The 26,732-nt window shown below is 35.8% G+C and overlaps 1 protein-coding gene across 1 annotated transcript; it reads left to right on the forward strand.

Annotated features, from left to right (window-relative positions):
- Positions 1 to 1,392: 1,392 nt before the first annotated feature.
- Positions 1,393 to 26,720, forward strand: LOC6579141 (putative uncharacterized protein DDB_G0278881). Its single transcript, XM_044010559.1, has 5 exons — positions 1,393 to 1,548; positions 22,875 to 23,407; positions 25,441 to 25,702; positions 25,775 to 25,912; positions 26,091 to 26,720. Exons 1-5 carry the CDS (start codon positions 1,393 to 1,395, stop codon positions 26,460 to 26,462), a joined length of 1,461 nt encoding a protein of 486 aa, XP_043866494.1. The 3' UTR covers positions 26,463 to 26,720.
- The last annotated feature ends 12 nt before the right edge of the window (positions 26,721 to 26,732 follow it).

Genomic DNA, 26,732 nt, shown 5'->3' on the forward strand with positions numbered 1-26,732 from the left:
TCTGTATGAAATAAAGTTGGTTTTGGTTTTAGTTTGAGTTAGATTGGGTTTGAAGCAACTGCCTTGGCTTTAGAGCAAATCGAATTTGTTGACTTGAGAATAAATAGGATTTTAGTAAAGCTGCCCGAAGTGAAAACAAATATTTAATAGAATTCTATATTTTATATTTTAAGACAACTTTCTAAGCGTGTCTAACTATAATATATATTTTTTCTACTTATATATTATATAGCGATTTTTCTATATTATTTCTCTCAATATATTAAATAATTCAGATTTTCCTATCTAATAATAATCTCAGGTTATAAATAAGCATTCAATCAAACCACCTTATGTGCTGCTATTTTACAGGGTATAATTATGATTTTGTTATTTTTTTGTGGGCACATCTTTGCTGCAGGTAATGTGAGAAATGCTTTCAAATAAATAAAGCGAGTATTGCCAACTTCCGCCTGCTCTTCCACACACACACTCTCCCTCTCTCTCTCTCTCTCTCTCCCTCTCTCTCTCTCACTTTCTCTATCACTCAATTGCTATCTCGCACACAGTTGTCATTTGCATGTCGCATTTAAATTTGCATTTGTCAGACCAGTCCAGAGCATGCAAAACTGTCGCCTTAGCTGATTATAGCACACGCTAAGTGGGGGCCTTAAAATATTTATCATATTGCGCATACGCACAGCGGGCCGTGATGTTTGCTGCGATGATTTATGCCCATTAAAGCTGAACAAACACACAGAGTGAGAGAGAGAGAGATATAGAGAGAGGGAGAGAGAGAGAGGGAGAGAGCACTTTCGCTTGATGAATTGCGGCCATAATGACTCATCATTATGCTCGACTAATTGTGGCTGAGACCGAAAGCGTTTGCAAAAGTCAATTATCATTTGGCATTGAATACAGTCAGCCAGGCTGACAGTCAGCCAGTCAGACAGTCAGCCAGGAATTGCCAGGATATGCCGGGGCTAGTCAGGGCAAAGCAATCCGATAGCTGAAACAAAAGTCTGGCTGGCTGAGTGTCATAAATTAAGAGTCGCTGATCGCCCAGCAGCAGCAGCAGCAACAACAATTGATTATGCCATACACATGGATGCTTATGTATATACACATACATATATAGATGGCCATAACATTTATCAAAATCACGCCGAGCTCGGGTCAAAGGCAGATGTCACATTTAATTGGGTTTTCCCAGGCGTTTGCACCGTAATAAGCTATTAAATAAGCGCAAAGCCAAAAGCTGAATTCAACACATTGATATATAATTGAGCTGACGCACAACAACACATACACACAAACACACACACACACACTCACTCATAGGCCATAAATAACGCGACAGCTTCCGTTTGCCATAAAACTGATGCGCGCGACAAAGCGAAATGGCGCCCAGCAATGGCGGGCGCTGTTTCCGCTTATGGAGCGACGACAGTCGACAAGGCGATCAGCAGCATAAGCAACAACATCTATACAACGACAACAACAAGCAGCAGCAACAACAATCAGCCAGCCCAAATCGTAAATTTCAATCAACACCGTCGCAAGCCGAAAGTAAAAAGAAAAAGAAAAAGAAGAAACTCAATGACAAACAGTCGAATTGGCTCTCATTCACCTCACGGCCGCGCCCCCGCCCTTCAACTGGCCGACAATCTGGCCGGCTGTAGTCAGCCACGCCCACATTTCGGGCAAACATCGACGGCGACTTAACTCATGTTTTATTGCTGCAAATCCCATTTTTGAGCTTGAATGCTGACAATAAAAGTCATAGAGAGTCTCCTGCTCCAAACAATTTCCAATAATAGCCTTCACGCCCTCCACCTCCATGTTGTTTGTGTGTCAGTGTGTCAGCGTGTGTGTGTGTGTGTGTGGTGTGTGTGCGCCTGTGTTGATGGCTCTGCTCACTGGCAACTGCAAATTTGTTGCTGTAGGGCCTAGCGAGTTGGAGCTGAAACTGAATAAGCGATGCTTGCAGCATAAAAGCTTTTAGCTGATCCTTTATATACTTTAATCAATGTAGAATTAAGCTCACGTAATGCGCTTTTGTTATACCGTTTATTAAGTCAATACATTTTCATTTTATTTATTTTACTGAATGCATTCGAATATTTTATAATCTTTTATAGAAAGCGGCAGGTGAATCTCGACAAATTATTTGCAGTTTTAAGTTCATTAACTTTAATTTAAAGTACTTGATCTAAGCAATATAATTAAATGGAGATACTAAGAGTAATTATGTTTATTTAAGGTAACTAGAAAGTTTTAGCTTTTTGTTTGTTGAACAAACTTACAATTTATTAAGTACTTAAAGCTTTTAGTAATAATAAACGCTTTCATTTCGTATTTTGTTTTATGTATTTAAATTTGGCGGCTTTTTTAAATAGCAAATAATTCATTTTTCATGTCTTTTAAGCTTCTTAGACAAACTTCATAAAATATCTATAAAACTCTCTTGTTGCTCATGCTATTTTATTTAATTTTATAAAATAGTTCGTATATATGTATGTAGCAATATCATATTTCTACATACATTATCCCATATTTCGTTTAGATCTTATAATTCTTATACCACACACTGCAGTGCTCTTTGGACTAGGTTTATGAAAGTAAACTTGAATTCAATTTTAATGTGCTTTACAGCTCTCCCAAACATATTTCATTTTAAAAAAAAGCCTATATGCCTATCTATTGCCTTTAAGTTTATTTGTTAAACTCTGTGAAATTTGGCAAAAATTTCCTTGAAATATGCTTTAAAGCTTATATAAAGTTATATCGATTGCCATCAGCTTTAAAGCTGCTTTATATATATTTTGCAATAAGCTGCAGTTCAAATCATTTTTGCATGCGCTTAAAAGTTCATTTACTCCACTCTTATTACTTTGCTTAATCACAGAAGAGCTTTTCTTAAGATCGCACCTATTTGAAGTAATGCGGAAATTCGTTAAACTTTCACAGCCCAGAGGCTGAGTGCTTAATGAAGAGCTGTTAAAGTTGCTTAAAAGGCGCAACACTTAATTCTCACGATTTCTTTTCACTGCTTACTATCTTTCAGCTGAAAACTGTCCCCTTTTTGCTTCAGCTTGGCTCCAGCAACTCCTTAACGGAATGGTAGAAAGAGAGAGAGAGCGGGAGAGAGGGCGGGAGTGTGGGTGTTTGGGCAATATACTCGTAAATCATTAAAAGTTCACTCGTAAAATGCGAACCACAAGTGCGACCAACGAAATTTGAGCTACAAATTTCCGAGCTGCCCAAGTGAGCTCAGCTGTAGTAGAAGTGTTCAAGTGTGTGTGTGTGTGTGTGCGTGTGTGGCGATGGCATTGTGCTGGCCTCTTGGCAGCCATCTTCATGGCTGTCGTCTGTTTGCCATAATAGTTGTTGTCCTCGTTTGCCTCTGCCTCGGCTGAGCAGGTTAATCGAAAAACTTTTGCCAAATAATTTGAAAATGTTCAAATTGCCATTTAAATGGCGAACGCCCAAGCCCCGCCCAGCCCGGCTCGACCTCAAGAATGGCGCCTAATTCTGGGCCACTCGCTCTGTGATTTTTTGTTTTCCGCATTTATTTTTGACTAATTATTCGTGTTGCCATGTTGCTGCCGACTTGAGGCTAATCTTATCTTATGGCTACATAAAGTTGAAAGTTAAAACACAATCAAATGTTTAAATACAGCACGGCCGTGCAATAATAGGTGAGGTTAGCCTAACAAAGGTCTTTAATGTGGTAGGAAAAACCGAAATTTTATTAGCCAATTTTCTGGCTCATTTGTCTATGTATTTGTATGTATATTGTGTGCAAAGGCTATAAATTGTATCAACCTAATTAGCGTACATCAATCACACATTACTCAATTACAAATTAATATGCATGTATATACAAATATATATACATATATGTTCAGTCCGCCCTCAAATTTACAAATAATGAAAATGGAAACCGCAATATTGAATTGCATCAAATGGAAAATGTGTGTGAGTTGGTTTCAGCATAAGCCGCATTCATTTGTATTAGTATATATATATCTCTCTATTAGTATACGCTGTATTTTCATTTAGATTATAAAAAAATAAATAAATAAAAATTGGCATACATTTTTGGTAACCGAATTTCGAATATATTCAAATATTTAACAATTAGCGAAATTAGATTTCGTTTGTTTTCATTTAACTTTAGCCCCCATTTGCATTTCGAAAATGTAATTAATGTCATGGGGCTTTAAATATTTTAATATTAATTTCCCACAAAATTTGTGCGCTCTTCTGTTAGTTAATTAAATTATTGTAAATTAATATGCCGTTATTTACTTAAACTGAACTGAGCTGCACTGAATTGGGGGAGAGCGAAAAAAAAACGGGAAAATCATTTTATACGCACTGTAAAAATTTATTGCAATCGATGCAGATTTAAACAATTAACTATAACACAAATTTATTGTGTAAATATTGAAAATAGACATATAAAATAATAAGAAAAAAAAATATGATATATGTAGAGTCGACTTGTGCATGTTTATTTAAAAGCTTTTTATTTTAATTAAGTTCAGTTAATGTGTGCTTAACAATGGGAAACACTTTAGTAATTTTATTGAATAAAGTAGGATGTATTTAAAAATATATAATTATTTTTGTAAATAGTTAAATTTTAATATTTATTAAATTGCCACAACTTATGCATATTTGAAATTAAATTATTGCAAAATTTTATGATTAGGAAGAAAAATATATAAAAATATAAATAAAATATATATCAAAAAATAATATAACATATAAGTAATATTTTAAAAACTTAAATTAAATTAAATTAAATAAAAATATATAAATAATATTTAAAATAAAATATATATAAAAGATGAACATTTTATTATTTAAATTAAAATCAGTTTTATTTTATTTTATTTTATTTTTTTTTTTTTTCTCAAAGTATCAAATTCTTATCGGTTCAGCTAAGTTACTCGCTCACATATACAGATACAAATAAATATTAAATGCACTCGCAGCAAGTACAGTTGTCAACTGACTAAGTGGCACAATCACACTCACACACACACGCACATTCCAATCAATTTGAGTGTGTGTGCACAGTCCATATAAACGCATGTTACTTGTGTATATTTATATGTGCTGCCTACACTTGACCCTTTTTTTATACATTTTTATTGGCAAACAAAAATTTTTAGCTGCCACTAAAATGAGTTAGGACCAAAAATCCGACTTATTGTTTGTGAAAAGCGCGCCAGACAGTCAAAGGTTTTATAGGGCAGTGAGAGAGAAGCATGGAGCTGTTGCGAGTGCCTCAACAAACTGTGGGACAGTTTGACAGTCGAAATGCTAAATATAAAACAGCTGAGCGAAGCCGAACTAAGGCCGAACAGCCCAATACACTGGCAATGCAGAGAGCACTCCACTGCACTGCTGAGCCCATGGACTTTGGCTACTCTTTGGAGCGCATATCAGCAATTTGCAGCAATGGCAGCTCACAAAATATTTTTACGAATTCCGTTTGTAACCCTTGCAAAACGAGCAGCGCATAAAAATGTGCAGAGCATTTCTATTATATTATTTATAAATCAAAATCACGCACCGCAATTTCGTATGCCGACGCTTTTGTGAGCTAAGCTATATAATCTCCTTGAATACAACAAACACACACACAGACACACACACAACACACTCACACACATTGCGCTTTTTGGGCTCTTCATTTGCAGATAAATTCATTCATTTTCATTTGAGTCGAATTTCCGTTTACTTAGCCGCACGTGCTATGCCTCATATTTTTCTTCTGATTGATATTATATAAATGTATATGTATATATACATATATAGATATATGTATGTGTATATGTATTTATATTATTCTATGTGAACATTTGGCCATTTGGCCATTTTTTTTTTTGCGTTTATTATTTAGCAGCCATTGAAATTTGCCAGCGGCCACATTGCGTATGCGCAATATTTACTTTTCATACATACATATATTCATACATTTGGCGCTCTTTTACATACATACATATATTTAGTGATAAATAGTTAACAACTTTATAGTTTGGCTGCAGCCGGACATTTTGTGCTGATTAAGGCTTAAAGCTGTAATTAATTATCACACGATGACAGTGCATTTAACATGTTAGGCTACACTCCGTGTCAGTTGAATAGCAACGTTTATATATATATATATATTTTTTTTTTTATAAATATAGCTTGAAAAGCGTTTTTCTATATAATTTTCAAAAATAACAGTTATGCAAAGTGAGTTCATTTAACTTTGAAATTAAATTTGTGTTTGTTTTCTATGTTTTTACTGTCTGCTGAATTTTATGTCAATATATTTAGCTCTAATTGACTTGCAGAATATATTATTGAAAAAAAAAAAAATATATATATATATATAATTAAACAAAGTTTCTTGTGTAATAACTTTATTTAATTTTTTTTTTTTTTTTTCAATAATTTATTTTTATACCAAATTTTTAATGTATATATTTTTATATTTAATTTTTTATATATTTATTTTTACCTTTTTATTTTATTTATTTTTTTTATTTTATAATTTTTTTGTGTACAAAAGAAAGAATACATTTTTTTTATTTAGAAAAATTAATATTTATTTAATTTAGAAATATACATTTTTAATAAAAAAAAATCTTTTTTTTTTAATATATTAGATATTTATTAATTAAAATATTAAATTTATTCTTTTTTATAAATTATTCTCTTGTATAAATTTAAAGAAAACTTTTATAATTATAAAAGAAAAATATAAAATTTATAAAAACAAACTTTTTTTTAATCCAACCAAAGTCTGTGCAAAATCTAATCAAAGTGTGATTATTTGAAGATAGCTTACTGTATGGCTTATAAGCTACTTAATGGCAACAAATAAAATGAGATCAAACGAGCTACAGCTGCAAAAACTCCCAGTCAGTCAAGTGCTTTACAGGATAGCTATTGGTCTGGCAACAACTGTTGCTTGGGGGCAAATTTTGAAAGAGCTTTAAATATATATTTTTTGTCACAGTCAACAATTGCAGAAGTGAATAAAATGTACATATATGCTTATAGAGTGTATGTGTGTATGTGCGTGTATGAAAATCTATCCAGCTGCGCGTATGTAAATCAAAATAAATTGCAAAATCACAAAACTAATTTAAATGTCATGCAGCTTCCAAGTGCTGACAGGCATTGTTGGCTGTCTAAAGGATGCCCAAAGGACGCGCTCAGCACGTGTGCGTGTGCTAATGAAATTACGCATTTATGGAGCGCCCCAGATACATATATTCATATGCATGATATGTATATATATATATATGTATATATGTATGTATATTTGTAGGTGTTCGACTGTTGACATTTAATGTATTTATCTTGCAAGACAGCTGCATTGCTCTTAATGTCCCGGGCTGAGCGCATTTACTTATGGAGATGGCTATGGCCGTGTATCGGCTGCTTGTATCGGCAGGTCCGGCAGTTGTTGTCGCTTTCGCTTCCGCCGAATCCGTTTTTGGCCATTTTTCATTTGGGCACTGAGCACGCGCCATTTTCGCAGCCATTGGCTAAAAGGGAAATCGAAATTAAACTGTCCAAAGGCTGCAGCTGAAATTTACGACCACTTCGTGCTAAGCGACCAGACAAGCTCCCTTACCTCGCTCCATATTACTCCCTGTCTCGCTCTCGCTGTTTGCATTTGCTGTCTCTGTCTCTCTGTGGCTTGGCCGCAAACATCCGACCCAGTGAAATGACTTTGTGGCTAGTCTTTGCATAACGTGCTGGCCAAAAGAAATCGCACGGACAACATCGAACGATTCACTGTGGTCTGTCAGTCCGTCCGTCTGTCCGTTGGCCCGTTTGTCCGTTTGTCCTTTTGGTCCTTGGTCTTTTGGTCTAGCAGCATTTGCGTTTAATCCTTTGCCCGGGATTTGCATTGCTGCATTGGTTTGCCCTCTTGATTTTTGGCCACTCATCGTTGCGGCCGCATGAATGTTAAATGCGCATTTGTTTTCCGGCTCACACACACACACACATCTACACACAGACAGGCAGAGAGAGAAAGCCATGATTATTTTATTGAGCAGCTGCTCAGCCACGTTACGGCTATCTATTTCTAAAAATGTTCTCCAAATCGGATATTCCATGTATTTTATGTTTATTTTTGTTTTTATTTAACCACATTTCCATTATTCGACGAGCTGCTATTGACATATTTAGAAATGTCTGTATATATACATAGATACTTATATATATATATATATATATATATGTTTGTATATTGGCCACAAGCATTGCGCAACTGTTTCGCAAAAAGTTTGCGCGACCAAAATAATAATCCCCCCGCCCACAGCAAAAGGCGGGCGAGCCACGCCCGGGCAAAATATTTTCTTTGCGAATGCTGGCAAAAATCTCAACTGGCTGCAGTTATCGAACTGTTCTATGCCGATATTTTTTATGCGAATTTAAATGTATTGCCTGTGTAAAGGCGAGGCCAGGTATGCTTCAGCAATTTGTGCAATGCAATGGCAAGATATGCGAGGTGTGCTAGACAAGTTAGTGTGTTCTTTCAGTTTTATATGGAGTTTTAATTTTATTTATTTATGAAAAAATGAACTTTATTTAGTTAAGTTATTATTAAGTTCTCATAAATCAAATTTAAGCTATAAGTTATTAAACAGCTCTAATTAAAAAGTGTATATAATATATTTATTCTCTTCACTCATTGATATGTTTCAATTATATCAAATACTTTTCCAGATATCTGGCTTGTGTGAACTGATAATTTAAGCCGAGTTTATACAGTTAGGATATCTAGAAAATTATTTCACTATATTTGCTATATATTTTACTAAACGAAATTTATGTTTATATATAAACAATGAAGAACTAAAATAGTCAAGTTGAATATTTCCTTTATTAAGGCAAAAGTTCAGAAGTAAAAAAAAAAACTAAATAAATAAAAAAGGACCTTTAAAAAATATTTTTTTTATAAAATTCAATTATTCACTTATTAAATAATTAATAATATTTTTTAATTAATTGTTTGGCAATGAAATATTTTTTTTTTAATTTTATATTTAATATTTTAATGGCATATAAGTTTTTTTTAGAGAAAATCTCAACTCAATATAAAAGAGAATCATGTGGAGTGAATACAAACTTATCTGAAGTGATCTCATAAGAGAGAAGAGGTTCATGCCTTTTCTGAGAGACTATGAGAGGGCGAGCTAGAATGTTTATAGCCCGCAAAAACTTTCCATACAGCCCTCTCAAAATTGCATACCTCTAAGTTGTACGTATATATATATCTATTTCCTTTTTGTATAACTTCTTACAAAAAAAAAAAAAAAAAAAATATATATATATATATATATATATATATATATATATATATATATGTATATGTATATATCTCTATAACCACTTTATAAGCTGCGCGCTGAGTCCCTCGAGTGTTTTGCTGGCAAATGTTCGCTTCGTTGCACGCACAAATTGCCACTCGAACGGCCGAGTTACCGTTATCCACACACGCACACTCACTCACACACTTACTCACACACTCACACTTGCAGACATTGGTATCTGTGCAATCTGTTTTGGCATTGCATGTAAATAACACTAAGCACAATGCTATATTATGGCTACTTGGACCACTTGGAAGTCATGCATAATGCCAAAGTAAACCAAATTTGAATTGTGAAAAGGGTTTTCATTTTTCTTTTTTTTTTTACTTCTCCCTGCTTGCTGTGTATTTTGTTATTTCTCAAGTCAATGCCAAAGAAAGGAGCCGCAGCTGCACACAATGGACTTTTCACTATTTGATTGTCTGTTGACCATAGCCAAAGCAAACAGAAACAACTTCAGCTGGTTCATAAAATAACTCGAGTGCTGCTCAAATTGGCGCAGTTTGAGAAGAAAAAAAAAATCATTGCTAAGCTGCAATCAATTCACAAGTGCCACAGATATCAGGCATTAGACTATATAATATGATATCACTCTCAAAAGTGCTTAGCCAGCTATGCATCACATAAAAGAAATGAAATTTAATATCTGCTCGGAGAGGAATTTCATTAAAGTGTTCCAACATTCAGCAAACATTCAGCCGGCAAAAGGCAGACAAATGCAGGAAATTAGCAGAACTCGATGCATTTGTGCACCAATTGGCATCTGCTTGTTGTTGACGTCGAGTTGCATGAAATTAGAGCTTCTTTGCCAACCACAAACAGTGCGCAACATTTTATGCTGCAACAAAACTAGAAAAGCTCGCTTCACATGCCCCACAAACATGCAACAAAGATGGACACGTGTCACGAGACATGCCAGAACTCTCGACTAAATGAAAATTTGGTTAATGGAAATATGTGTTTGGCTAGGCTAGAGTGATACTAATTGCGATAATTAAATTGCGATAGCTGCATAATTTTGTTGCTGAAGTATTTCATAAACTCTGCTAGAACTATAATTAAATTATTGAAAAACTTTTAGCGAAAGTACAGAGTATCTTACATGAATTACAGGCTGGGATCTAATCGGAAAATTTCTGTTCAGCTAAAGAGTTTAAACATAAGTACATCATTCGGATTCCCCATCCAGATAGAATGTTTTTTGATATGTCAAATTTAGATGCCTTAGCAACCTGCATGGAGGGAAGCAGGTCCAGGAAATAGATACGTTACCAGCATTCGCCTCGCTCTTTCTGTACTAAATAGAACCGACTCGAACCTAATTGAGGCTCAATGCCTGTGTTTAACATCACACATCATTGATAATGTCTTTCATGTAGCAGGAAAATACATATATTAATTAGCTAATAACTCAAGTTGTTTTTCTTAGATCTCAATTTGTTTTGCTATTGCTCATAGCTGGTCGATTTCATATTCATATATGTATATTATGACAAGGGCTGCCTTTATATAGTACCCGGAAACGTTAAGTGGAATAACCTATAATTGGATACTATAATGAAAACTTTGATATTCTTTAACATAAGCTTACATGTAACGTTTTTCTGAATGAGCTCAAATCTTTATATTAAACATCAAAAATTTATAACAGTTTCATAAATGAATCAAAGTCATTTTTATAATTTTTTCGTGTGTTTGAATATTAAATCAACCCTAGGGAAATATAATACAAAATTAATATAAAAATATATATAATAAGAAATTAACATAAAAAAATCATTCTTTATTATATAATATAAAAATAAATAAATATAAAAAATATATATTAGATTATTTTTATTAGTTAGTTAGTTTTATTTTATATTTACATTTTTATATTATTATACGAATATAATATTATATTGTTTTATTAATTTTAAAATATTTTATTTTTATAAAATTTGTGTTTTAAATTACTTAGATCAAAAATATTATATATAATTTAAAAAAAAAAAAAAAAAAGTCACTACAATTCTGTGTAAAACATAAAAAATATGAAGGCAATATTTTTTGTATTATTCGATGAGTATTGTGTTATATTTTTACTGTCTTATAATACTATATTTTCACATTTTATATTTTTTGGACCTGAATATTTCTATATCAGATCGCATACAAATTGCCTAAGATTCAACTGAATTCAAATATTTATTCTACTCAGCCAGGGCAGAATGCATTGCAGCATAATCTAAAAAATCTCAATTATTTGTAAAACTTCGACAATAACGTGCTTAATTTATGTTTTACTCAAAAAGTGTTCACATTATCACGCATCCATCGCTAAGACAAAAAGACTCGACGAGGACAACAACTGCTCGAACAACGATAAGAACAGACAAAGAATTTCAATTGCCATTTGAGTTGCATGTGTGTGTGTAGACATAGACATACAGGCTGGGCCATTAGGAGCTCGGAGTTGTGGCGTAGCCATAAATGGAGCTAACCGGAAGTGAGATGCACACAATATTTATTACTGTCAACGCCTGCAATAAAACTTTCCGACAATCAAAAACGAAGACGTAACTAAACAATTTGCAATAGAATAGAGAAATGGAAGAAAAAGAAGTGGAATAGTGTAGGGAAGAGAAGAGAAAAAATAGATTATGGCCCGAAAATAATGTCAACAATTGTAAATCTCTCGTTTGGGCCAAACTAAAAATTGTTTTTTGAGCAAACTGCAAAAGTGTAATTGCAAAAATGTTTGTCACAGTGCGACAGCTGCTGTCCTACAAAGTTCCGGAAACTCCCATCCAAATTGTGGGCCATTTCCTATGCTCTGCTGATTGAAATGCACACACTCACACATACACACAAAAGAAATAAGTGAGAAATAGTTGTAAATACCAAACAAGAGTTGCATAATGCGCCCAAGGCAAGGCGACAGTTTTATGAACACATCTCACACGAGCGTACACTGAGAGAAAAAAAAGTAAGGACATGGCTCTGGCTGAGATTTTGTCAAATGTATCAACTAATAAAGAGAAAGCTGGCCTTACATTGAATATATAAATAGTAAATGAGAGAAGGAATTTATGTTAAATATTATCAGGTGCGAGAGAAATACTTGCTTTGTATTTTATAAATTATTTACATGCAATTGAGAGACGTTAGATTATTTGTAAGTTTGTTAACTCATTAAAGTTAAAGAACATCAAGTTCTTTAAGTTCTGATAATATTAATATTGAAATCAGATGACACACTAGACATAAAATATTTTATTACTACAGACAAAACGTATTTAATTCACCGCACAAACATTTTTAATAAATTATTCGTACCTTTCAATAAGTAAGTTTGCTAGACCCAAATAATTGTTTCATAAATCAGAAAAACAAAATAAATTCCATAATGATGTAGTCCAAATTAATTAAGAAATTCCGACCCGGAATTCCTTCTAAGGCCATGAATTGTATGGTCAGAAATTGCGTTAGATTCTGTTGCATAATACCCTAGAGCAACTTGAATATCCCATCCTATCGACATTTGCCATATTTGATTTATGTGTGTGTCTCTCTCTCTCTCCCTCTCTCTCACTCACACTTTTATAAATACGCCCCCAATTGACGCTTGACAAACTGTCGGAAACTTAACTTAATCAATGTGAGATTACACTTTTGCATTCAGCCAGTGTCAAGTCAGCAATTTGTCATCGAGCCCAGTCGGTGGTTGGGTAGCTGTGGGGTGGTGCGGGGTAGCTGGGTTGGTTGGGATGCTCAAAAGCAATCACAGTGCCAAAAGCAATAATAAATACAATAATAACAACAACAACAACAACGGCGGCAACTCAATTGTATTGTATACACAAGAAATTATGAGAGAGAGAGAGAGAGAAAGAGAGGGCATATAAAATCCCAAGACCCGAAAGCAAACAATCAAAGCACTACTCGAGCTACCAAGGAAATAAGAGCAAAAGGCAACGTTGAGAGACTTTTGTCATATTTTGACATATTTTAATGCGAATTTATAATACTGCCTTAGCCCGCTGCTCCAAACACTCTGCCCCAGCTCCTGCCCCAGCCCCTGCCCCAGCTCCAGCTCCTGCTCCTGCTCCTGCTCTCTGACCTTGCTTCCATCATGGGCGGCACGCCCACTCGTCAGCAGTTGAGTGGTTGCCCGAAGGCCGTTCACAGTTGGTCAACTTTAATTTGGTATGTGAGCAAAATGTGTTAGCCCTTTTACTTAGCGGCCTTTAACAGAATTTATACACGTGGTAGAGGCGCTGGCAACGTTTCCCCTAGCGACCAGGCGACCTGAAAGCGGCAGTAAATTTAATAAATAACCAAAAGATTCTAGACTTATTTCCCACAGTGGTTGTTGTTGTGCCCTTTGTTGTTGTTGTTGTTGCTGTGGTATACCTCAATCAAAACATGTCGCATACAATGGCAAGGCAGCCCCAATGCGTCGTCCATCAACAGTGTCTTCAATAATTTTTCACCCAACCCAGTACACTCACACTCACACTCACACTCACACTCACACACACACAAACAACACACAGGCAGTCGTAACTGTACTGTCACACTGTCATGTTGTATTCCCGTTAGGCACAAAGGACCAAAATTGCAAATAAGAAAGAAATACACGCATTTCACAAATAATATAAAAAATAACTGCTCTGCGTAAATAAAGTGGATAAATGCAAATATCGCGAGACAACGAATACCGAATACACTAAAAGCAAAGATCGCATTGTGAACGTGTTGTATATAGAGTAGTATATTTAGAGTATGCTTCGAATATATTTAGAGTATATTTGGTGTATAATATAATTGAATATACCATTAATTTGCAGTATTTTATTTCAATAAACAAATTTAAAATTATAATTTAGGTATTTAATTTAATATTAAATTATTAAATTAATAATATAAAATTATTAAATTAATTAATTTAATATAAAATTTTTTAATTAAATTTATTTATTTATATTTATTTTTTGTACAATTACTTTATTTGTTAATACATGACAAATAGATAAATAAAAATTAATAGAAATGTTATCAAATAGCCTATTTTATTTTATTGAAAAACAATTTTTGAACTTTATTTATTTTATTTTATTTTATTTTAATGTTACTACCAATTTTATTTAAATGAAAATTTAGTTTTGATGAAACTTTTCTGCATAATTATTTATATTATAGATAATATTACAAACATATTTATTGCTCAATAAAAAATAAAAAATTTCATATTAAAAATTTAGTTAAAGCCATCAAAGTACTTTAGTAAATCCTTGAAATTTACATAAAACTTGCAGTAAAAACTGAAGTGCTGCTGCAGCTCTGCTTTAGCCAAACTAGTTGAGGCCAATACCCTGACGTCTACTATGCCAGGAACTTTGAACAGATCATGGATAGTCCCAGTGGGAGAGTGTATGGCCCAAGAATGGCTTCAAGTGTCATTTGTCGACGTAACCTTAAAAACTTTCGCCCAAGCGTCGCTCAACAAAAGTGTTATGCGTGGGTTACACACACACACACACACATACATGTGGGAGAGTATCTCTATGTGTGTGTGTGTCGCTGCCAAAGGCAAAATAATGCATATAAAATGGAAAATCAGCAAAAGATTCTAACCTTAACTGGCGCGCACATAGCTAACGCCTCTTAACTTATTCAATTTTTATACTATGTGTGTGCGTGTGTGTGTGCATGCGAATGTGTATGTCCTTGACACAAACACTAGACTACATTGAAATTGAAATTGATTTGACAAATATTTTGCCTGGCGTTTATTACATTTTTTTGTTATCAGCTTCGCGTTGCTGGCGCCTTGGCCTTTTCATGTTTGTGAGCTCGGAACGTTGGCAAGGATTACGTCTGCTATGGCAACAATTTCAATATGCTGAACTTACACACAGTCAGCGAGAGAGGGAGAGAGAGAGTCTCACACATGCAAATGCATGCCAATAAGCTGACTTGAATGGCAACAGCCAAGTGAAGTTTGGTGAAGTTATTCAGCCACTAGGTGCAATGCAGTGCTGTGTGGCATGCCTCGAGCCAAATGCTCGATAAATTTATGTATATTGAGTTGCATTTAACACATTGGCACTTGTTGCATGCCACACACGCACGCACGCACACACGCACACACAGACACACAATCGAACACTCGCCAAATGCCATTATGTGCATTAAATAAATCAATATGGAAATCAAGGCAAACACGCGTGAAGCTGGTGGCACAAACTTTTGCTGTGTGTATGATTGTATGGGTGCGTGTGTGTGTGTGTATGTGTGAGTTAAAAAACTTTTTAGCTGATTAAAACAAACTTGAAACTTGACTTGACTTAAAGAGCGAAACATGATTTGAATCTATTCTGTTCACTTATTAAAACTAATTGATTAAGCCTCGCAGTCTCTGTTATCACAAGAGATAGGGTATTAAGGCAACCAACTAATATACTCTTTATAGAGCGCATTTTCATTAAAACCTCAACAGTTTGCTTTTATAATTTCTGCACTCGCTAATGCAAGCGAGCGAGCCAGCCAGAGCAATGCGAGCGATAAACGTATAAGCCAAAGCTATTTTTATTGACAATTGCATTAAGTGCCTGTGCATGTGTGTGTGTGTGTGTGTGTGTGTGTGCGTGCATTAGCAGATTGCAAAATACAATTGATAAATAGCTTTTCAATGAAGTGGTTTAATCAATGCAAAATCCCGCGGAACGAGAGCAAATGACAAAAGTTAATATAGACAGTGTGAGAGAGATGGTGAGTGAGTGAGGGTGTGAGGGAGATGGTGATTGTGGGAAAGTCCGGATCATAAAAAAATAGCAGCAACAGGACTAACAACAAAAGCCAATGTGAGCCACTAATTGTTGCATTTAAGCTGAGCCAACAACAAGCTCAAGGTCTTAGCATGAAAAAACATTGCACAAACAGTTCGAGCATGTATGTGTATGTGTGTGTGTATGTGTGTGTGTATGTGTGTGTGCCCCAAAGGTAATGCACGTGCGACTGCGGCCAGGTGATTAAGCTCTGCCAAAGCAGCACAGCAAGTGGACTTGGCAAATAAACGCACCGAGTGCCATCTATGGGGCGCACGTGACGTATGCGCAACATTAAGTAGAAAACCTCAAAGACCAGAGCAAAAATGAACAGAGCTTCAGCAAGGCGCCTCTCATATGAGCTATGCTTAATGAACTCCATGAAGCCATTCGGGATATAGGAGGAATTTAATATAGTCTAGAGCTAAGTAGCTAGTAATAAAGTCGAATCAGGGTTTTGTGCCCCAATTTTTCTTATAAATGCAAATTTTGGAAAAAAAAAAAAAAAGTTGATTTAACTTGAGTGAGTTTGGTATTATAAACAGAGAGAGAAAGAGTGTAAGAGAGAGAGAGAGAGGAAGAAATAGAAAGGGAGATATAGAGAGAGCGAGAGAGACAGAGAGAGAGAGTGAAACGGATATAGATAGAGTGAGAGGAATATAGAGAGAGATATAGATAGGGTCAGACAGAATATGAGAAAGAGAGAAATATATATAGAGTGAGGGAATGAGGGAGAGAGAGAGACAGAAATATATATACATCTATATAGATAGATTGAGAGAAAGGGAGAGCTATAGACAGAATGACAGATTGAAGGAATAGGGAGATGTGCGCGATGAGAGGGAATAATATCTTATATATATGTGGTGTTATTATATATTATATTGCCAAAAATGCACAGAGCATGATTTAAGCATTTGCCAGTGAAGAGAGGAAACATTATATATTATTAAATATATATCGGATGGTTTAATAAGTATTTTATTTATAACACATATATAAGCTTGTGTCAACATTTCTTCCCACTCGCAAGGCACTTCAACAATCAATTTGTTGTGCTCTCCTTCTTGTTCCCCAATGGAAGTCGGCTTCATCTCTTCAACCGGCTCAAGCGGCGACCTTTCATGTCCCTCTTCTGTTTCGGACACAAGTAATGGGAAAGGGGTAAGGTCTGGGGAATACGTTAGCTGGGGCATCATTAGGCTCTTGCTTTTGGCCAACATTTTGACACAAATTCTTTGCTTAATTTGGGTGAAGCAAAAATCAAAGACGTGCCATAACATGGCCAAGCTCAATGTGGCCATGCGTAAAGTATATACATAAATAGGAAATTTTGTAAGTTAAGTAAAATATATACAAACTATTTTGGCAAATAGAGCTACAGAGTTCTAGAGATAAAAGAGGTCTCTTAAATATAATAATGATGATTGAGAAGAAGTAAAAGAAAAAAAATTAATTTGAAGCTATAATAATTTGTAATTCTTAGATTTCTTTAAAGTTTTTATATCAAGTCTTAACTTCTATAAGCATTGAATGGCTCATGCATATCACAAACACATGGAGAGACAGAATACAAATAGCTCAAACAAAGTCTGTCTGAGCTCAAGCTGATTCTCTCATTTTTCTACAGCAATCCAACATAAATGTGCTTATCCAAATTGCCAAAATGACCTATAAACACTCTCGAAAAATGTGTGCTTGTAGCGAAATTAAATAAATGAAAGGGCAACTTGTAGTCAAGTTTTGAAATTGGCAAACTTTGAAATTAATTAAAATCGCCATCAATGCTGCGCGCTGATGAAACCATAACAAAAACTAATATTTGACAATTGCCAATAATCGGCAGAGCAGCCGCATGGATTGCCAAAACACAAGCAACAGCAACAGCAGCAACAACAACAGCAAAGTATTGCTGAACAAACAACAGCAACAAAAGCAACAACAACAACAACAACAGCAACAACAACGGCTACAACATGAGGCGAGCGCAACAATTAAAACAAATCGAAAAAAGCAATGTAAAATTTTCATGTTCTAAAAAATGTTTTTTACTTCGGCTGTTGTTTTATGTTTTGAGTGTAAACGGCGCCACGCCCCCTTCGGTGGGCACTCGCTCAATGCATGCAAATTGAGGCAGAGTGTGCCCCAACGTGCCGCAGCAAGTGTGTATGAGTGTGCGGCTGTGTGCATGTGTGTGTTTGTATTTTCTGTTGCTTGTTTTTGCGCTTTTTGGGTGTAAGGACAAAGTTTTGTTCGAACAATTGCTGCCGTGCACAAAATTGAATTGAAAACTCAAAGGTCACAAATTTATGCAATATATGTATATATGTGCACACATACATATATATCGGCACTTTACATATGTTTGTGGCACGTGTGAGTGTGTGTGAAACAGTTGAACATGGAGCGTTGGATTGTTGTTTGATTGAAAATGTAATTGAATGACAGCAGCAGTAAAATAAAACTAAAAAAAAAAAAAAAAAAAAAAAAAAAAAAAAAAAAATTATAAAATAGAAAACTAAGACCAAAATACATTGGCAAAACTTTGTTATCAGTTTAATATTGGAAAAAATTTATATAAAAATAAACAAATCAAGTATGTAAACATTTTCTGGACAGTCAAAACGTAAGCACAAATATGGACGTACGATTGCCCAGATATTGCTGAAATATGAATGCAAAATAAGTTTATTTTGTGGCATAAATGCATATGCAAGAATTTATGTGATATCCAATAAGTTTTAATACAAACAGTTTATTGCTTAGGATTTGTAATTGCCCTAAACAAAATGCAGGAAATTGAAATTAAAATGTGAAAAATACATGAAAAAAAAAATACAAGTAAACGAGAGCACTGAAGCTTGCTGCAGCTGCAGCTGACGCTGAAGATTTGAGTGAGGCGTATATGAGCGTGTGAGTGTGCATGTGTGTATAGAAGTAAGGAGAGAGCTTAAAGCGAGAGCAACAGCAGACCAAGCAACAATCAGCGCTTAGCACTCTCAGTGGATCTAGACTCCGAGAAAGGCTTCAAGGCGTATGGGTGCGTGGTAATGTACGTATGCTTGTGTGTGTAGAAGCATGAGAGCTTTAAGGGAGAGTAGCTACAGAGCAAGCACCAATCAGCACTCAGCTCTCTCAGTCGATTAAAGACTCTTGAATTCAATTTCGGATAATGCGTATGTGTGCGTGGTAATGTACGTATGCTTGAGAGCGGTAAGCAAGAGTAGCTACAGAGCAAACACCAATCAGCACTCAGCTCTCTCAGACGATCAAAGGCACTAGAATTCAATTTCGGATTATGCGTATGTGTGCGTGTATATGTGTGTATGTAGAAGGTAACGAGAGCACTTGCTGCAGCGACATCAGACCAACCGCCAATCAGCAGTCAGCCCTCTCAGTCGATCAAGCTACACTCGGAGAAAGGCTTCAGAGTTATGTTTTGAGTGAGTCGTTTACCTATTATACTTATAAAGGCAAGTCTGCAGCGCAGCTCAGTCAGTCGTTTGTTTTATCTGGTGTGGCTCGGTTGATCTGTGGTGAAGTGTGTTATTTTTGTCTTATTATTAATTAGGATACAATTAATTATTATTAGTATACATATTAATAATGGTTAAACAATATTCTTTTGATTTTACTTCTGTATTATTTAATAATAATATTGGCAATGCTATAAAATAGTTATATGAAAAATAATAACAAGGAAAATTATAATTTGGATGGAGAGTATGTATTAGTTAAGGCTTGCTAAAAAAAAAAACTAAATTACTGAAAATTGTCTTGGCAATGCATTTTGGGTATAAACTAGTCGGGCACTGCCAATAACAGAACTCCTATTTTTGTTGACTTATGCAACTTAAAAAACAGTACACAGCACAGCAAATATAAGCTCTAGATTTTCTCTCTTTTTTTTTTGTATATCACAGAGGTATTAAAGTAAACCAAAGCAAATATAAAAAAAAAATATATATATATATATATATATATATATATATATATATATATACAAAGAGTTATGCATAATGCAGCACGCAGAGAAACGGCTTTAAATGTGAACTAATAAATTATGAAATTATAATTTCAATTGTGCTCGACACGTGCGCATATCCATATTTATTTAAGCAATTATTTATTTAATTAATGTTCATTAAAAAAGGCATAAAAAATGCTCAAACAACCTCGGCAAGGATTAATATGCATGATAAATGCCTTATGCAGTTTGCTTAACAATGAATAATACAACAGTTACATATTACAAATATTTAAATTAAATTGCGAGAAATCAAAACAAAACTTGAAATCCAATGAGAGCAAGGCTTTAAAAATACTTGAGACGAGCATGTGACAGGGATTTGCAGCTGGGATTATGCGACCCTTTTCCGGCTTGACCCAAGTGGACTGAGAAAAAGCAGCTTATGCTGACAACTTTAAATCGGCAGAAGATGCCTTAAACTAAGACAAAGCCACCTGTAAGACCAACAGGCAGTCGATTCGACTAACAACAACACGCAACTGTCACCTACCGCTGCACAGCCGCCATGGCTGCGTCAGCCCCGGCACTAAGTATTCAATTCCATAAACACTTGTACACGCAGATCACGCGGCCATCGTAAGCCAGCAGCAAGCGGCTTGGGCGAAACTTCATCAACAGAAATTGTGAATTCCATACAAATAGTTTGACAAACTTGCCCCAAAAACTTGGCTCCAATTGGTTTGTGGTGGATCGGCGAAGGGGCCGGTGGCTGGGAGCCGGGGGGGGCCGAGGACAAGCGACGAGAATATGGCAACTTGGGTGCCAAGGCAAAAAGCGCAAATGAAAGAAGTTTTGCGGCAGTGCGAAGCGACGATAGGCAGGAAATGCCACACAACAGCAGACATAAAAGAAATCTTATAAAGCCACAGCAACAAGAAACTTATATTTCTATACAGCATCCACACACATACACATATAGATGGGTGCCATTTCTGTATGTGTGTGTGTTGTATGCATGTAAAACTAGATGGAGATAAAAGAACTTGTAGTCCAAAGTGAAAGATTTATGCCATTTACAGCGGTTCATACCTTCACAATTTGCCGTAGAGTTTGGGAATGCTTTTTTTTTTTAATTTGTAAATTTAAATAATATTAATATCATAGTATTTTAAAGATGTAACTTAATTATTTTATTAACAAAAAATTTTTTTATTTTTATATCTAAAACAAAAAAATTTGCATATACTTTTCACATTTATGTGTAAAATTAAAAAAATAAATAAATAATTAAAATAGAAAAAATGTTTGTTTATATAAAAAAATTACATATTATTTGAATAGAAAAAAATATTTCCTTTTTTGTTCTATATGTATATATGAAAATTGTTTTGTATGTTTTTTATATATCTTTCAAACCAAACAAAAAAAAAAAAAAAAAAAAAAGTACATACAAAATTTCAATTGATTTTATGTATATATGAAATGTATAATTATTTTTTAAATATTTTTTTTAATAATAAAAATTTTTTAATCTTTGTTTATTTATATATAAATATTTGGAAATTATAAAAAATATTTTACATAGTTCTCTAATTTACATAAAACATATTTTCTAAATTAGAATTAATATTAAAATTAATATTTTTTATGCATATCACATTAAATATAAATCATATTATTGCTTGTATATTTATTCAAAGACATGCTGCATTCACATTACTCTTGTACAGGGTATTTATTATTCAATCTCTCGCCTATTACCCATGCTCCGCCAGGAACTGCATAGTTTTCTTCCTTTTTTGAGCATTTTCTTTTTTCGAGGCGCCAACTATTTGGTCACGTATCGTGCGCTTATTATGAATGTGCTGATATATAGGACTACATACCTATAAAGTACATAATATACATATGCTCCGCTCCGCATGTATGGCGAGAGAGCAGCGCGTGCAGCATATTATCGCATGGCTCGCACGGCAGGCCAAGAGCCTGGCCAGGGCCAGCAGCCATGGGCCATTATCAGGACTCCAAAACACACAGCACACAGCACACAACACAAAATGCGATGACGCGTCGCGACGGCTCTATTTGGCCTGAAGGCTGAGATAGAGCCAAAGCGAAGCGAGAGAAACAGAGAAATAGAGCATCAGACCACATAATCAAAGTCAGCCAGAGCGGGGCAGTGAGTGGAGGGTCTCCACTGTGTGGCAGCATGTCCAAGTGCTGCTCTCGTCGAAAGTTTTTCATGTCCGAAACAGTCGAGAATAGGCGCGTGGAATGCAGCCATCTCGCTCACGCGCTGACTCCGAGTCCGTGCGAAACCCGGCATTGGACAAGGCTCCAAAGTTTTAGACAACTTGTTTGGGTTCGGTTTTGGTTTTTGGGTTTTAGGTCTGTTCAGTTGCTGCTGTGTTGGATGGGTGGATGGGGTAAAGGTTGTGACATTATGCCAACGCATTGATTGTCAACATCCAAAAAGGGAATTGAACTCTGCGACAGGAAGTTTGTGTCTGGGCTCTTGTTTCACTCGCTTATCAATCAGCAGCAAGTGCCTGAGAGACCTTCCCATCGCATTAGTGGCCAGATTTAAGCCACTAATGTTGCTCAGTGTACATATGAAATGCGGTTCATCTACTTTTAAGCAAAATCGAAAAAAAATGAATTGTTATAGTTATGTATTCTCTTTTTTTTTTTTTTTTTTTGTTACATTTACAGCTGCTGCTGTTGGCCATTGTTGCTGCACGATTTGGCAGCTCAACGCGGCGCTCAACGCTCGCATTGGCCTTTGAGGAGTCCAGGCTGCAGAACGCTCCAGACAATAGATACAACAGTTATTACAGCAGCAACGAGAACGATTATGGCAGCATTGATGGCATCGCAGACAATGACAACGAAGCAACAGCCAAATGGCAGCAAAAACTATATGCAAATTCCCAAGAGCAACTGCAACAAGAGCAACAACAGCAACAACAGCAACAACAACAGCAGCAACAATTTGTTGATGATCCTGAGGCAGCTCGCAGTGACTTTCTCTCGCAATTGTCTGACTTAAATGCGGCTGTGCAAGGAGCAGGCATGTTTGCTGCCCAGCACAGCAGCAACAGCAACAACAACAACAACAACAACAACAACGACGACAACGACAACATCAACAACGATAACAATGTGTGGCAAGCCGCAGCTGAATTTGAAAGAGACGAAACGCATTTGCCACAGAAGCGATACAGTCGTGGCAGCTATATGAACAGGTAGGTGACTCGCAGCACCTGTACAGGGTATATATACATATATTGTAGTATGTATGCATGCCCATGTTATGGTCCTTGCCATGGACAACAAGTGCAAATTAGCAGCAGACATTACTTTTTCTCTCTATTGATGTCACGTTGCACATGCAACGGCTACTGGCTGTGCCACATTCCTCAATGTGCCCCAAATATGATAGCCGTAAGTCCCGTCCGCCCACAGCTGAGCTGCTGGATTTGGCTGCAGCTTTGCTCTGCATATCAACTGAAAGCCAGACCTTCATGCACTTAAGCTGATTCGCCTGCATTGCTCTTTCTTTATCATTCTTTGTTATTTTGCGTGTATGCGTGTGTGTGTGTGTGTGTGTGTGTGTGTGTGTGTGTGTGTGTGTGTGTTTGTGTTTGTGCGCTGGGTAGATCAGGCTTAGCAGGATCAGGCGATTGCGTTGCGCCATGCCAAAGATTACGTAATTCGGCGTCAAGCTGAAATCAAGCAACAAAAGATTGACGAAGACAAAAGACTGGGAAATCGAAAAAGGAAAAAAAAAAACAAATGTCACAACTTGTATGGGCATAAGTAGACAAATGAATACGCTGCTCAGGCAGAGAATTTATAAAATTTATTGAATTAAAGTCGGCACAAGAATTTCTCCAAACAAAATTTAGTAGTTGAAAAGGGTTTAGTTGTTTATAATTTCTTATAAAGGCTGCTGATTATAAAACTATATATTTTTAAAATAAGCAGATGGATTTTTTCAAAATGTATTTATTTACACATTTTTTTAAATATATAGAGTTCATATATTTACACATTTTTTGAATATATAGAGTTTACGGCTTCGTATTTTAAACATAAAATAAAAGAAAGTTCACAAAATTAATATTTGAATTTAATTTGTTAAATAAATATAAAATATATAAATATACATGTTTAAAAATTTAATAAATATAATTATATATATATATATTAATATCTAAAATAATAATAATACTTAAACAAACAAAAATTAAGAATATATAGGCAAAGTTTATTATGATTAACTATTTTTATTAAATAAATTTATTTAAAGAAAATAAATATAAATAAAATATAACAAAATATTTAGCAGCGGTTAAGATCAAAGCAAAAATACAAAATGATAATACGTATATACGCATAATCAAAAAAAAATTTCTTAAAATTGTGCTTTAACTGAAACTAAACTAAATTTAAGTTGAACTAGAAACTAAATTTTTCTGAGATTTTCTTTAGCCATTACGTTGAAACAAAAGCAAAGTTCATTTTATCTTTTATTTTTTTGGGGGGTATTGTTAGCAATCCGGCTAGTTTTCATTTAAGTCAACGGCCAAGGCAACAATTCGAAAACACAGCCATTCGTTTCTAAACATTTTCGCAAAGTTTGCGACAAAACTATCAAAGCCGTTGTGTTTGCCCTGAAGTGCGCTTCAAAATGCGCCCACTCCACTCCTCGGAGCCAGCGCGGTGAGTGGTTGCAGTTGCAGTTGTCTGAGTGGGCGGCTGGATGGTGCTGGGTGGTGCTTGGTGGTGTCGCTGTTGGGTTTTGCCGCTCAGCGCAAAGCATTGACAACGAAAAAGAGGAAATCCGCTGGCAGCCAACGACAGTCGCGTTACTATGGGAGCTTTGTGTATGCCACGCCCCGCATTCCTTGCGCCCCCTTGCGTCCCACTCGCTAGATATAAACGCGGATGGCAAACGCCGCAAAATGAAAGCTAAAAAATTCATTGGCATTTGCTGCAGTTGAATGCAAAATGATGCGCTTTTGTTGCCCAGCTGCAAAAAAAAAGTAAAAGTAGAAAAAAAAGTAAAAAAAAGGAACCTAAAAACTATCTAACGCCATGCAAATAGCAAACGTCAAAAGCGAATTTATTATTTTTTTCTGTTTGTTTTCTCTTTTACTTTTTTTGAGCGCATTTTACGGACGGCCACAGCCGTTTCCGGCAGCTGCAAGTGAGCGAGCATCGCCGCTAATTCATTGCCAAAGCTTAAATTTTTCTATGCATATGCAATTTGTAGGTATGCAGCAGAAGCGGCAGGAGTAGCAGCAGCAGGAGGAGCAGCAGCAGCAATCGGTCAACCGGAGCGCTATGAAATGCCCAGCGAGACGTCCGACGACGACGTGGACATTGAGGGCGAGGAGGACTACGCTGTGGGCGCAATGGATGCAGATGAGCTGAACGACCAGCTACCCTATGGCATACAGAATGTGCGCAAGCGGCGCGTGCGCAGCGTGCTGCAGCCTCCACTGGCCGCACAGCAGCAGCCCCTCAGCGAGGGTGTAAGTAGAGCGAGCAACCAGGCACCCGAAAAGGTTAACTGACATTCATAGTTGTGTCTGAACTCTTAACAGGTCACCTATCAATCGCTGTGCCCCACGAAGCGTGTGACTGTGAAGCTGGACAATGGCGAATATCGGCCCAATCACTATGTCGAGGTGACCTGTGCCAACAACTATGCTCCGCTGCCTGCCCGCCTGCACGAGCGTGAGGTGCGTATACTTGATATTTACACTGCAGATACAAAAAAAAAGTTGAGAAAAAGAGAGATAAAAAAAATAAATAAATAAAAAAAAAAAATTATAGTGCTTACCCATACGATGAATATTTGTATCATTTTCTATAAACTTTATAGACTTAATATTTATTAATATATTTAATTCCTTGCAGATCTGTTCGGCAATTGGCTTATCGTGCATTCAACTGAATCGCACCATACACCTGATACGCCTCAATGAGGGCAGCGGCTGCTGGGAGTCGGAGACGCGAACTGTGCCCTCGGGCTGTGAGTGCATGTGGCCGAAGCATAGCAATGGCGACATTGCCTCCTATCACCAGGCACAGAAACGATTCGGGACTACGGTCAGCATATTTAAAGCACACAACGCAGCTGGCAATATTGACTACAAGCCGGGCACGGGCTATCGCCAGTTGACGCTGCGCACCCGGAAACCCAAAGCCGGAATAAAAACAGGGGTCCGCGCCACTAGACGCAATCGACGTGAAGATCTCTTGGACTACGAGAACTATGAATTGATATAAATGGAATGACATAGCGAGGGCGAGCCACGTGCCAAGCACAATGGGGAGCGCATCACAAACGAAATTTATGGATCATTTAGCAACTAAGTTGAAGGTGTACATTAACATACTAATTTGTTCTTGCTGTGGTTTTAGCCGTAATACACTCTTTGTTCATATTGTAATTGTAAAAACGAAACAAACAAAATCAAAAAAAAAAAAAAAAAAACACCATATGGTATACTTAAGTATAATAATGAATTAAACAATGGAGCAACCAAAGACACGGGC

This window comes from Drosophila mojavensis, unplaced genomic scaffold (genome assembly GCF_018153725.1).
Source record: "Drosophila mojavensis isolate 15081-1352.22 unplaced genomic scaffold, ASM1815372v1 contig_80, whole genome shotgun sequence".
Lineage (NCBI taxonomy): Eukaryota > Metazoa > Arthropoda > Insecta > Diptera > Drosophilidae > Drosophila > Drosophila mojavensis.

What these genes read in the sequence shown, in the direction of transcription:
- LOC6579141 (XM_044010559.1), top strand. Translation starts at nt 1,393, where the DNA reads ATGGCGGGCGCTGTTTCCGCTTATGGAGCGACGACAGTCGACAAGGCG. An exon ending in AGCAGCCCCTCAGCGAGGGT is followed by an intron (nt 25,703 to 25,774) that starts GTAAGTAGAGCG and finishes AACTCTTAACAG; the next exon opens with GTCACCTATCAATCGCTGTG. An exon ending in CCCGCCTGCACGAGCGTGAG is followed by an intron (nt 25,913 to 26,090) that starts GTGCGTATACTT and finishes AATTCCTTGCAG; the next exon opens with ATCTGTTCGGCAATTGGCTT.